We start from the raw sequence: 14,527 nt of genomic DNA, 5'->3' as shown, positions 1-14,527 counted from the left end.
TTAGCTTAACCTCATATTGTAGCAAATCCCTGTTGACTTTCTTATTTATTTCTGTCTTCTGTGAAACAAAAAGGAGAAATGTGTGTGTGTAGGGGTCATTATACACTGTATAATGTCTTATACAGTGGCAGGAAAACGTTTCAGAGAACCCTTTGAAAATATGTGGATTTCTGCATTGATTACTCATAAAAAATTGGTCATTATGCAGATGAAATTGGGAAGTATGGGTTGCACAGGTACCCTGCCCTTTAAAAAAGGGCATGCAAAGCCTCTTTACTGACAAATCTGTTCTTCTCAAGAAGATAAATGGGTGTCAAACTCAGCTCGGGGAGTTAAGCTCCATCCACACTGCGAGTTTTGCCTGATTTTTGAAGTCATACTACTCTTTTTTTTTGAGTCAGGCCGAATTCCAGCTTTGTGTACAGGGGGTAACAAGAGAGATTATCCTTTCCCGACCGGATGAATTTTGTGACATGGTCACCCCTCATGAGAGTATCGCACAGTTGAACAGTACGGATGGAAGCGATGGAGGCTACACAGTTCTGGGTTCAGGGGGTTCCACATGTTTGTTTTGCACGTATAGTGAGAGCACATAAATCCTGAGCTTTGGCTTGACATTGCATGCAATTTACTCATACAGTGAGAGTTGGTATTTAACAAAAGTGCTGCTGAAATTGCACAGTGTATGTCCAGCTTAATTCTGAAGACCCTGATTAGTTGGTTCAGGTGTGTTTAATTAGAGTTGGAGCTAAACTCTGCAGGGCCGTGGCTCTCCAGGAAGTGAGTTTGACATTCCTTACTGTGAACCATGCCTTGATCCCAAAAGCTTTCACAGGACTTTGAAAAAGGGATTACAGAGATGCACAAAAGAAGGAAAATGTTACAAAAAGCATTGCTAACGGTGAGTGTTGAATACACGGTAAGATACTGTGTCTACAAATGTGGGAAATTTTAGAATACTGTTACTCTCCCTAGGAGCGGGCATCCTGCAAAAATCACTTTAAGAGCACAACGGACAATTCTGAAAGAACCACAGGATAAAATGAAAAGACCTCCAGAAAACTCTGGAAGTCATAACTCATGTGCCCACTATCAGAGAAAAAAAGCACTGAATATTGTTCATCTAAGGACAACACGCTGAAAACCACTGCTGCCAAAATACTGAGGCATGTGTTGTGTTTTCCCAAGACCAATTGGATGTTCCATCGTGCTTCTGGGAACATGTCTGTAGACAGTTGAGAATTTTTTTTTTATTATTCAAAGGAAAAATGGCACTGCACATCCACACCAAAACCTCAACCCAATTGGCAAGAATGGCTGAAAGAACATCATTATTTAGTGCTGCTTTACTGCCTCAAGGCCTGGACTGTGCATGATTACTATGTATTACTCCATAACATGTGAAAAGTACTACTTGTTGTGTTATAAGTTTTATTAGATTGTGTTTGTCTATAATTTTAGAGTTAAATTAAACAGCCCAAAAATCCAGATGTTTTCAAAAGATTTAAAACTTATTCATGTCACTGTATGATCTCGCATGAATGGCCAAGAAGAATGGAGGAGTAAAAAACCACCTTGGCCGGATGAATTTTGTGACATGGTCACCCCTCATGAGAGTATCGCACAGTTGAACAGTACGGATGGAAGCGATGGAGGCTACACAGTTCTGGGTTCAGGGGGTTCCACATGTTTGTTTTGCACGTATAGTGAGAGCACATAAATCCTGAGCTTTGGCTTGACATTGCATGCAATTTACTCATACAGTGAGAGTTGGTATTTAACAAAAGTGCTGCTGAAATTGCACAGTGTATGTCCAGCTTAATTCTGAAGACCCTGATTAGTTGGTTCAGGTGTGTTTAATTAGAGTTGGAGCTAAACTCTGCAGGGCCGTGGCTCTCCAGGAAGTGAGTTTGACATCCCTTACTGTGAACCATGCCTTGATCCCAAAAGCTTTCACAGGACTTTGAAAAAGGGATTACAGAGATGCACAAAAGAAGGAAAATGTTACAAAAAGCATTGCTAACGGTGAGTGTTGAATACACGGTAAGATACTGTGTCTACAAATGTGGGAAATTTTAGAATACTGTTACTCTCCCTAGGAGCGGGCATCCCGCAAAGATCACTTTAAGAGCACAACGGACAATTCTGAAAGAACCACAGGATAAAATGAAAAGACCTCCAGAAAACTCTGGAAGTCATAACTCATGTGCCCACTATCAGAGAAAAAAAGCACTGAATATTGTTCATCTAAGGACAACACGCTGGAAACCACTGCTGCCAAAATACTGAGGCATGTGTTGTGTTTTCCCAAGACCAATTGGATGTTCCATCGTGCTTCTGGGAACATGTCTGTAGACAGTTGAGAATTTTTTTTTTATTATTCAAAGGAAAAATGGCACTGCACATCCACACCAAAACCTCAACCCAATTGGCAAGAATGGCTGAAAGAACATCATTATTTAGTGCTGCTTTACTGCCTCAAGGCCTGGACTGTGCATGATTACTATGTATTACTCCATAACATGTGAAAAGTACTACTTGTTGTGTTATAAGTTTTATTAGATTGTGTTTGTCTATAATTTTAGAGTTAAATTAAACAGCCCAAAAATCCAGATGTTTTCAAAAGATTTAAAACTTATTCATGTCACTGTATGATCTCGCATGAATGGCCAAGAAGAATGGAGGAGTAAAAAACCACCTTGGTGGTTGTATTATTTCAGATTAACTGGGATATTGAGTCATCTGGACTACATTTATGATACTTCTATGATGCATTTGTCCTTTTTGCAGCTTAAATGCTTCAATCTTTGTTCACTGTAAATTCACAGAAAAGAACTCTCATTCTGTGTTACATAGAAGAGTCAAATGGGGTTGGAATGATGTATGGGCGTGTAAAGGATGACAACTTTCATTTCTGGGTGAACTCTTCTTTTAAAAATAATAATAAAAATATCACAGAAGCACACAAAAAGACAAGCTTAAACAACCCAAATTAAGATAACACCCTCAGCAAATAAGAAGCACAGAAAGAAAAGAATTTGAATTAAGCAAAAAAACAAAAACCTACAGACAAACATTGCAAGTACAAATACATCGGAAGACATATTGCAGTGCAGACACTTTTTTTTACATTTCTTCTCACAGTTGGGTTTAAATGCTAGAAAACGTTTATTTATGATACATGAGCAATATTACGAAATTTGCTCATTCACTGGTTCTATGATAAGGTTACAGATATGATTACCCCCATAACTGACTGAGAAAAATAACCATATTATCCACATACAGACAGTGATGATAAAATATGGTTCTTCTGTTTTGTGAATTACGAGACTTGCACTTTACATTTCTTAAGTGATTGGTGTGAGTGGAATGTTCAGCTCTTACCACAGAAAATAGTTTGACTTTATGGTCAGTTTGTAAAAATAAGCTAAAAACGTGTTTACAATAATGCACTTAAAATGGAGGTCTATAGGGCAAGGTTTTCTGGAGTGTTTAAAAGCATACATATAATTGAATACAATTCATTTATTAATTCCTCTGCTCTGTGTGTTTGAGCTGTAGGTCTCTAAATGTGTTTTACTTTGCTAGACAGAATGATTTCTCAACATGTTACTGATCTAATGTAATTTTCACAGCAACTCAATGCTGTAACAAGAAGGAGGCATGTGCAGAGTATTTAACAGGGCAAGAACATGGTCAATAAACAGACAGCAGCCAAAACTGTTTACTGTAATGCAGCCCATACAAACTAATCCAAAACAGTAAAAGAGCGAATACAGGGAAAATAGCAAGGCTGAACATAACACTAAATACAATTCAGAATTGTCAACATAAACCATAAACAAGACTTTGCAAAGAAGCACTGCAAGGCTGGGCTATATAAGAAGTCTACTAATGAGGGGATGAGATTCAGGTGTGAAGGAAACCCAGAAGTTAGTATCCTGGTGATGGCTCCCTCATTTGGTGGGAGAAGGGAATGGCAGGTGCAAAAGCAGTTATACTTTAATGGATGAAGTGTCTTGCCCCATAAACTTCCACTGTAAGTTAGGGATGGGCGATATCTTATCGTTTGCGATATACCGGTAAAAATTCTCCCCACGATAAGAATTAGTCTTCCCGCGATAATAACGATAAAGTCTAGTTGTTGACATATTTCTGTGTGTGACAGTGCGGAGCGACATCGCGGAAGGCGGACGTGAAATTGAGGAGGAGTAGCCTATATTGCTAAATGAGGAGCTCGAGCTCCTTTTACAATCTGTAACTGGTTTGGTTAGGGCTGTACAGTGCACAAAATATTTGTCTGAATAAATGTACTACAGTAGCACGTGTGCGACAGTTTTACATGTGTATGAGTCGTTTACAAACCTGTTGTACAAACAAAGATATTTTAATTTATTGACATGCTTTTTCTCCATATTAACTTCATAACATAGTCGAGTGTTTGAAATAACTTATTCTTGTGATCAGACGTGGTTTCGCATCACAGAATAAGGCAGAAATCATACTATTTTATAGCATTATATACAGTGATAAAGGCCATGTCGATTAACATTGCATTATAAATATACTTTCCTTAAAAAAATACCCAAGATTGAAGAACACAGATACCATATATTTTGTGCAATCGTACGTTTATTTTCCTCAATTTTCATCAGTTAAAATGTCTCTATCTCCATTGTGCGTTTTATTCAGTGATAACTGGATACCTTCCTGGAGCGTCGTCAGTAGTATTACTTCTCGATATGTGGAGTTTCTGTGCAAGAGCGCCCTCCGGCTTCCAGTATGAATAAACAGTTCTTATATTACGTGTGTACTCATTAATGCTCACAACACCCTATTTTGGGTAAAAATAGAAAACGAAATTATCATCATTGTTATCGTTATCGCAATTAATACCAGAAATACAGTGATATATTTTTAAGCCCATATCGCCCATCCCTACTGTAAGTTCATTAATGCTGAAAAAAATATCACAAAATAATTTTCTCTGATAATTGACAACACGCCACAGATGTTGTCTATAGAGCTTCATATATTATAGGCCTATATGATATGCTTTATATTATAGTTTAGTGTGTTGTCTATTTAAGCTAACTGAGCTGTTTATTTAATTCATGCATTCTAATGAGTAGGTTTTAAAGGGGTTTACATTTGGATGCAAGCACTAACCTGGCATCGGCCTCACTGTAGTACTCTCTGGCAACAATATCTTCAAACAGCTCCCCTCCTGTGACTCTGAAAAAGTTCACATTCAGAGTCAACACATCAAACAGTCTAATTGCAGCACCTTTAATAAACAGGAAGGTATGATTTACATTTTCATCTTGGCATGACATTATGAGTGATGAGAATGCAAGAGTGTATATACAGTATACTCTCGTCTTTACACACACACACACACACACACACACAGATATATATATATATATAGAGAGAGAGAGAGAGAGAGAGAGAGAGAGAGAATAGAAGTTTAAAAATCAATCAATAAATAAAATAAATAAATAACAAATAAAACTCTAACCTACCAGAGTGTCTCGACACTGGACACAAATAACTTGTGGCAAATTCTTTTTGAATCTGAGCATCACCCTTCCCTCCTCACTTTGAAGGGCAGAGCACTTAATGTAAGTACTCTGAAGGGTACTTTACACTTACATGAACACAAATGTCACTGCCACTTTCTTTTGAATTAGAATGTTACCTTGACAACACTGCAGCAAAATTCATTATAGCAGTTTACATTTACATTTAGTCATTTAGCAGACACTTTTATCCAAAGCGACTTACAAATGAGGACAATGGAAGCAATCAAACTCAATAAAAGAGCAATGATATACAAGTGCCATAACAAGTCTCAGTTAGCTTAACGCAGTACACGTAGCAAGGGTTTTTTAAATAATATAATAAATATAAAGAAAACAGATAGAATAGAAAAAGAATAGAGCAAGCTAGTGTTAGAGGTCTTTTTTGCTTTTGTTAATTGTATAATAAATGAAAAGAAAACAGATAGAATACAAAAAGATTAGAAAGCAAGTGTTAGTTTTTTGTTTTTTTAAGAAAACAAGCAGCAAATTAATAGAATGCAAGTCTAAAAGGGACATGTGTTTTTTTAAGAATAGAATTAGAATAAATATGGAATAAAGATGGAAGAGATGTGTTTTTAGCCGATTCTTGAAGATGGCTAAGGACTCAGCTGCTTGGATTGAGTTGGGCAGGTCATTCCACCAGGAGGGAACATTTAATTTAAAAGATTTTGTAATTTGATTTTGTGCTTCTTTGGGATGGCACAATAAAGCGACGTTCACTTGCATAACGCAAGCTTCTAGAGGGCACATAAGTCTGAAGTAATGAATTTAGGTAAAGGGGTACAGAGCCAGTGGTGGTTTTGTAGGCAAACATCCATGCCTTAAATTTTATGCAAGCAGCTATTGGTAGCCAGTGCAAATTGATAAACAGAGGTGTGACATGCATTCTTTTTGGCTAATTAAAAATTAATCTGGCTGCCGCGTTCTGGATTAATTGTAAAGGTTTGATAGAACTGGCTGGAAAAATGGCTTGAAGGAGATGAGATGGAATAGGATCAAGCGGACAAGTAGTAGGATGATTAGAAATTATGAGTTTGGAGACTTCTGCCTCAGAATGTTATAGTAAATATACTTTATGCAAATATTGTTTTCAGATTTATTTACAATTTATTTGGAGAAAGCCGCTTTCGTCAAAGCTCCGCTAGTCCTCCGAATAATTTTGAAATAAATTAAATTGAAGAAGTTAATAAAACCACAACAATGCCAAAACATTTGAAAAAAGACAGCAAACTACATGAAGAGGCCGACGATCAGGGCAAGGCCTCGAGCAACACTACGGGGGAGTTGAGGCCAACTGGCGCTAACGCTAGCGCAACTTCTCCTAGCACTCAAGACACCATGGACGCCATAACAGCCCTTAATGCTTAATTTAGCCAAAAATTCGAAACATGTTCACGCAAACACTGACTGAGCTAGCGTTAAGCAAGTCGGCGTGGTAGCCCAGGCAGACATAGATAGTAATACATGCGGTTCTCATGGCTCTTCGGAGCAGCAGCAGTACATATGTCTTGGCGATATATCTGCTTGTTGGGGGTGTTTTGTTTTTGTTTTGGGTTGTATTATCGGTTCTATGTCTCCTGCTTTGTGGGGGGTTATTTCATGTGTTATATTTGCAGCAGCAATGTTTCTTACATGTTCACAGCAGCACGTTGTGGATGTATTAGCAGTAGCAAGTCTCGGTACTTGCTCTGCCGCAGCAGCATTGTAGCAGATCTATTCCGCCAAGACCAAATACATTAACATTGTCATGTACATTATCATGCCAATCCCTCCGAGAGTTGTCATGTCAAAAATATAATATTTTGAGGTGAAATAAATTCAGTTCCTATTACATTGGTTAACCTGTATGGTCCTAATTATTATGACCATGTTTTTTGAAAGGGTTTTAGACAAATTACCTGACTTTGCTTTATGTAACTTCTTGTAGGACGACATCTTTAGAGGCTTTGTTGAATAGTCCAATAAAAATTTTGTCAAGGTTTTATAATGAAAATATGGTAATAAATAACTCTCTAAAGATTTGGAAACAGATTAAATCATTTTTGGATCTTCCACATATATATTTGGCCAGCCCAATTTGTAAAAACCACGCCTTTACCCCTGGCTTACAAGACAAGGTTTTCTCCCAATGGAAGCAAAAGGGTTTAATTTCCATAAAATGAATGGGGCCATGTATCGTGAGATTTTGAGTGAAAACCTCCTTCCATCAGCAAGGGCATTGAAGATGAAACGTGGCTGGGTCTTTCAGCATGACAATGATCCCAAACACACCGCCCGGGCAACGAAGGAGTGGCTTCGTAAGAAGCATTTCAAGGTCCTGGAGTGGCCTAGCCAGTCTCCCGATCTCAACCCCATAGAAAATCTTTGGAGGGAGTTGCAAATCCGTGTTGCCCAGCGACAGCCCCCAAACATTACTGCTCTAGAGGAGATCTGGATGGAGGAATGGGCCAAAATACCAGCAACTGTGTGTGAAAACCTTGTGAAGACTTACAGAAAATGTTTGACCTCTGTCATTGCCAACAAAGGGTATATAACAAAGTATTGAGATGAAATTTTGTTATTGACCAAATACTTATTTTCCACCATAATTTGCAAATAAATTCTTTAAAAATCCTACAATGTGATTTTCTGGATTTTTTTTCTCATTTTGTCTCTCATAGTTGAGGTATACCTATGATAAAAATTACAGGCCTCTCTCATCTTTTTAAGTGGGAGAACTTGCACAATTGGTGGCTGACTAAATACTTTTTTCCCCCACTGTATATATATTGATAATACATTTTGCTCATTTAGTCAACTTAAATTGAAATATGATCTTTTATCTACAGATTTTTTCCGGTATTTACAAATGAGAGATTTTACTATGAAACATTTCACTGGTTTTGGAACATGGCTATATATCAAACTCTTGAAATTATATGTAACCACAGTCCAATAGAACGAGGCACTGTTTCTTTCTTTTATGCTTTACTACTGGATAAGGTGAATGTAAACACTGATCATATTAGGCAAGAATGGGAAAAGGAACTTTGAATTGAATTGTCTGGTGAGTCATGGGAAGAGTGTCTTAATGAAATTCATGAATGCTCTATTAACGCAAGACATAGTGTGATTCAATTCAGAGTTATTCACAGACTTCATTATTCGAAGACCAAACTACATAAGACTTTCCCAAATGTATCCTCAATATGTAACAAATGTAAAATCTCAGAAGGCACGTCTCATTTATTTTTGGACATGTCATAAAATTAGACCATTCTGGCAAAGTATATTCAGATCTATGTCAGAAGCATATAAAATTGATTTGCCACCTGAGCCAAAATTGGGTCTTTTTGGAGATACTTCGCATATAGGAAGTAAATATGTGTCACAATCTGTTTCTTTATGCATGATCTTAGCAAAAAGGGCAATTTTACAGAAATGGAAGTCTGAATCTGTGTCTGTGTCTGTATTCGAGGTTTGGCTAAGAGACCTAACTTACGTGTTACCCCTAGAAGATATAAGATATCAGATACCAGATAGACAAAACATATTTTCAAGAATATGGAACCCAATAAAATCCTTAATTAATAATTTTGACATAACTTCTTAGGGGTCAAGTTTAGGGGTGCACTCTGAGTGTTTTAAATAATTTTATAATTTTATATTTTGCTTGTTAATATTTCAACAAAGAACTATTAGGTTATTGTATTACCGCCTTTGCTTAGTTCTTGCTTATGTTAATGTTAAAGGGTTAGTTAACCCAAAAATGAAAATTAACCCATATATTACTCACCCTCAAGACATCCTAGGCGTATATGACATTTTTCTTTCAGACGAATCTAGTTAGAGTTATATTAAAAATTGTCTTTGATCTTTGAAGATGTTTAATGCCACTCAGCGGGTGTTTGTTCACACCCCAGAGCCGTGTGAGACACTTTTTTTTATGGATGGGCACTTTTTATTTTACTTCTTTTGGACTGATGCATGAAACACCCGCTGAGTGGCATTAAACAGCTTGAAAGATTAGCATTTAAACCATTTTTAATATAACTCAGACTGGATTCGTCTGAAAGAAGAAAGTCATATACACCTAGGATTGAGGGTGAGTAATTTATGGGCTAATTTGAATTTTTGGGTGAACTAACCCTTTAAGGGAACAAGCAGTATCCTGAGAGATAAGAGGTGTAATAGTCACTAGTAACTTCTTGTATTCATATATTCTATGTTTTAATTAGTTAAATTATTTCACTGTCAAGTATCTTAATAGAGACATATGTGGATTGTAAATATATATGCCTTGAAGAAGTGAGTATACACGGCTGGAGTGGACATGTACAATGTGTATGTATAAGGGGTTTTGATGTACATGTACCTTTATATGTGTGTGTATGTGTGTGTGTGTGTGTGTGTGTGTGTGCTAAACACACGGCTAAACAGTGCAGTGAAGTATAGTTTGAAAGGCTGCGCGTTCGACTGTAAACATACGCTGAGCCCAGTGTTCGAACTATACCGTGGACTTTGGGGGAGCCCACTTGTTTGTTGTTTTTTTACGGGGGGGGCTTACATTGAATGAAGGCTTACAATGACTTACAAAGATACATAGTCACAATCTGTTTCTTTATGCATGATCTTAGCAAAAAGGGCAATTTTACAGAAATGGAAGTCTGAATCTGTGTCTGTGTCTGTATTCGAGGTTTGGCTAAGAGACCTAACTTACGTGTTACCCCTAGAAGATATAAGATATCAGATACACAAAACATATTTTCAAGAATATGGAACCCAATAAAATCCTTAATTAATAATTTTGACATAACTTCTTAGGGGTCAAGTTTAGGGGTGCACTCTGAGTGTTTTAAATAATTTTATAATTTTATATTTTGCTTGTTAATATTTCAACAAAGAACTATTAGGTTATTGTATTACCGCCTTTGCTTAGTTCTTGCTTATGTTAATGTTAAAGGGTTAGTTAACCCAAAAATGAAAATTAACCCATATATTACTCACCCTCAAGACATCCTAGGCGTATATGACATTTTTCTTTCAGACGAATCTAGTTAGAGTTATATTAAAAATTGTCTTTGATCTTTGAAGATGTTTAATGCCACTCAGCGGGTGTTTGTTCACACCCCAGAGCCGTGTGAGACACTTTTTTTTATGGATGGGCACTTTTTATTTTACTTCTTTTGGACTGATGCATGAAACACCCGCTGAGTGGCATTAAACAGCTTGAAAGATTAGCATTTAAACCATTTTTAATATAACTCAGACTGGATTCGTCTGAAAGAAGAAAGTCATATACACCTAGGATTGAGGGTGAGTAATTTATGGGCTAATTTGAATTTTTGGGTGAACTAACCCTTTAAGGGAACAAGCAGTATCCTGAGAGATAAGAGGTGTAATAGTCACTAGTAACTTCTTGTATTCATATATTCTATGTTTTAATTAGTTAAATTATTTCACTGTCAAGTATCTTAATAGAGACATTGTAAATATATAAATATATATGCCTTGAAGAAGTGAGTATACACGGCTGGAGTGGACATGTACAATGTGTATGTATAAGGTGTACATGTATACATGTACCTTTATATGTGTGTGTATGTGTGTGTGTGTGTGTGTGTGTGTGTGCTAAACACACGGCTAAACAGTGCAGTGAAGTATAGTTTGAAAGGCTGCGCGTTCGACTGTAAACATACGCTGAGCCCAGTGTTCGAACTATACCGTGGACTTTGGGGGAGCCCACTTGTTTGTTGTTTTTTTACGGGGGGGGCTTACATTGAATGAAGGCTTACAATGACTTACAAAGATACATAACAGCTACAAGTGTATGCACTACTTGCTTTTTCTACGAATCTTTGAGTTAACATGTACTAAACATGAGTGGAATTTGCACCGCAGCGCCCCCACACATCGATGCTCATGACAAGAATAGCATGTATAGTTATCTTTATTGAAGTGAATTAGGTTTAAATCGCCGTCATGCATGAATGAATGATATTTTTGCAATTTAACACATAATAAACCACAATGATCACATTACACAAAACTGAAATTGCACGTCAAAATAACACATTGTCAATATTTTTTGAGACCCCCCAAAATTTCACAAATCACATTTTCAGGGGAGCCCATGTCTTATTAAGGGGAGCCGAGCTCCCCCTAGCTCCCCCGTAGTTCGCACCCTGGCTGAGCCGCTTCAGAAAGCTCACCAGTAGTGTTTCAACGCACTATAGGTGTTTGGATGTATGTTATATGAATGTGTGTATGGGTATATACATCTACATGTCATATGTAGTCAGTTAGTTAGCTGATCACTTTGTATACCAGCTCACCAGTAGTGCTTCAACGCACGAAAACACACACAATTATGTCAAAATGCGCGGTTTTGGTTAGCTTGTAAACGTAGTCTTAAATGAGTTATAAAGTCTTAAATGACTGTAAAGAGTGGGGAGAAATACGGATGTGTCAGATCCGCGTCATATGCATCAGGTTTTTAAAGAGACAGCGCTGATTTTAAAGTGAAACCCGCTGAAGTCTGTCAGTTGATGTAAATCAAAGAAACAAAAGAAAAAGAGAGAAAAAGAGAAATCCTTGGACTGTTCTAGTCGCTGATTAACTTTTATAGCTTGAATAAAGATTAATATGCATAGTTTATGCATATATAATATAGTTTATGTGAAGATTGTTTTAAAATCACTTAAATTAAAAGTTGTTATATATTTCAGAGCCTATTAAATGTTAAAAAATAATGGCTTTCAATTATACTGTAATGTTGAATGGCTATAATTAATAGGGAAAATTGAGGGGAAATGCACCAGCAGTACAAATTAAAAATATTGTAAAAAATATTTAGACATTGTATTAGTAATAACTGCCTGTTTTTGCAAAAAGAGTTTCATGGCCGGTAAAAATAAATTTTGGCCGGTCAATTTTATCATGTCACCGGCCATTGGCAGGTGTGGCAAAAAGTTAGTTTTAGGTTAGTTAGCTGATCACTTTGTGTACAATATTCTCAAATGATGGCTGTGTAAACCCTGTTGTCTACACTTACAACTGCAGTATATAATGTAGAGGATATTAATGTTCCCTGTTTGTTTAAAGCAAATAAATAAATAAATAATAATAATAATAATAATAATTTACCTATAGTTTGCAATAAATTCAAATAAATTGTGAGTACATGCCATTCAGGAAAATAAAATCTGCCTTAGTTACTCCCATTTTAATGGACAGTTATTAAACATATATTACTAACATATTAAAAAATCTAAGTCAGAACTCACTTAGTGATTTTTAGTCGAGTCAATCATCCATGAATAACACATGAGTCTATTTCAATTGTGATGCTGCCTAATGAGTAGACTGTCTCAGTAATACAACCTCAAAATGACCAAAGCCTCTGAAAGCTGAAATACTGAGCCATGGAAAAAGTAATACGTGTCTGATGATTCATCTTTGGACAAAGTCAACGGATGCCTTCACCCACACTGCCTGTTGCCTCCTCTTCATGGTGAGGCATTTGAAATGGTATGGCCATCTTCCTCATGGGAGTCATTAACTCCAACAATTCCTCTGCATGGTTGCATAACAAGCAAGTAAAAAGAGGCCATTTTACATGACCAGGTGTAGTACATCATCATGCAAACACTAAAATATTAGATTAATATTATCCTCCTAAAATGCCTCGTTCAAACACGCCCCCACATGTCTACATCACGGTGTGGGAAGATTTGCATAACGCCGCCCAAATGTTCACTCAAAGAAAGGCGTAGGCCTTTTATTGTTGCTGCCACCGCCGCCGCCATGTTGTGTGTTTCGTTGTAAAAGTGAAACTACTTTGTTTGGTCTTCCAAAAGAGGACACAACTAGAAATCAGTGGTTAGGTTGTATTTACAACACTGTTCCCGAATAGTTCAACCCAAATATTCAGATGTGTGCAGCACATTTTATGGAGGACTGTTTCCTGATCCTGGTAGAGTAGACTACAATGCTGGCTGTTCTGACTCACAGTCTGTAAGTACGTTTTCATATTTAAAGTATTTGTTACTGATGATTCAAACGCGAGTTTTGAGCAGTGTAGAGTAGTTATTTGTAATTTCTCCGATCACAAATGCAGACATGGCTTTATGTTTACGCTGTGCGATGCAACACAACACGTAAAAAGACAGTATAAGTAATTATAATCTGTAATTATGTCCCCACTGAAGGCAACAAATGCCTCGTTTATAATGGGTTTTCATGTTTTTGTCTCGTCACTCCGGCCGGGACACGGCATCACAATATGGTGAGGGGCGTAACATTTCCGTCACACGCTTGAGGTATTCGGCCAATCACAACACACTGGATAGCTGGCCAATTAGAGCACACCTCGCTTTTCAGACCGATGAGCTTTGTAAAAATCGACACGTTTCAGAAAGGCGGGGCATAGAGGAGAAACAATAATGTACAGTATGTGGAAAATAATGTGGTTTTTTTTTACCTTAAACCGCATATTTCATAAAACCAAATACACAAAATAATGTTCTTTTTAGCAACATCATATGACCCCTTTAACCCTAAGACAGGTAATATATTACTATTGTAATACAACTGCACTATAAATTAAATGTAAAGTCTAGGTCTAAAAATGGCATGCCTTGTTTGCCAGTCAAACCAGAAGACACAAACTGTTGTATAAATGTTGCATTATATACTGTAATGTATTTAGTGTCTGTACTTTTACTATGTTACTTATAGTTTATAGTTCTGTCTTATTTCTGTTTTGTAAAGCTGAATTTTCAGCATCATTACTCCAGTCTAAAGAGTCACATGATCCTTCAGAAATCATTATAATATACTGAATTGCTGCTCAATAATTATTTGTGCTCAGTTATTAAAACTGGTTCTTATTACTCTCAATTTTAAAAACACTTTAAATTATTTATTTATTTAATTTTTTTATGGATTCTTTGAGTACA

At 36.7% G+C, this 14,527-nt stretch overlaps 1 protein-coding gene across 1 annotated transcript in view; it reads right to left on the bottom strand.

Annotated features, from left to right (window-relative positions):
- camk2d1 (calcium/calmodulin-dependent protein kinase (CaM kinase) II delta 1) overlaps window positions 1-14,527 on the bottom strand; it is a 100,097-nt gene that overhangs the window by 37,904 nt on the left and 47,666 nt on the right. The window contains 2 exon segments of the mRNA XM_071582314.1: window positions 5,173-5,231; window positions 5,234-5,238. Coding sequence (XP_071438415.1) covers window positions 5,173-5,231; window positions 5,234-5,238 — 64 coding nt within the window.

Source organism: Sinocyclocheilus grahami, unplaced genomic scaffold, assembly GCF_001515645.1.
Source record: "Sinocyclocheilus grahami isolate Dianchi unplaced genomic scaffold, SAMN03320097.WGS_v1.1 scaffold702.1, whole genome shotgun sequence".
Lineage (NCBI taxonomy): Eukaryota > Metazoa > Chordata > Actinopteri > Cypriniformes > Cyprinidae > Sinocyclocheilus > Sinocyclocheilus grahami.
Note: the sequence above shows the minus strand (reverse complement) of the source record. Positions and strands in the feature narration are given on the sequence as shown.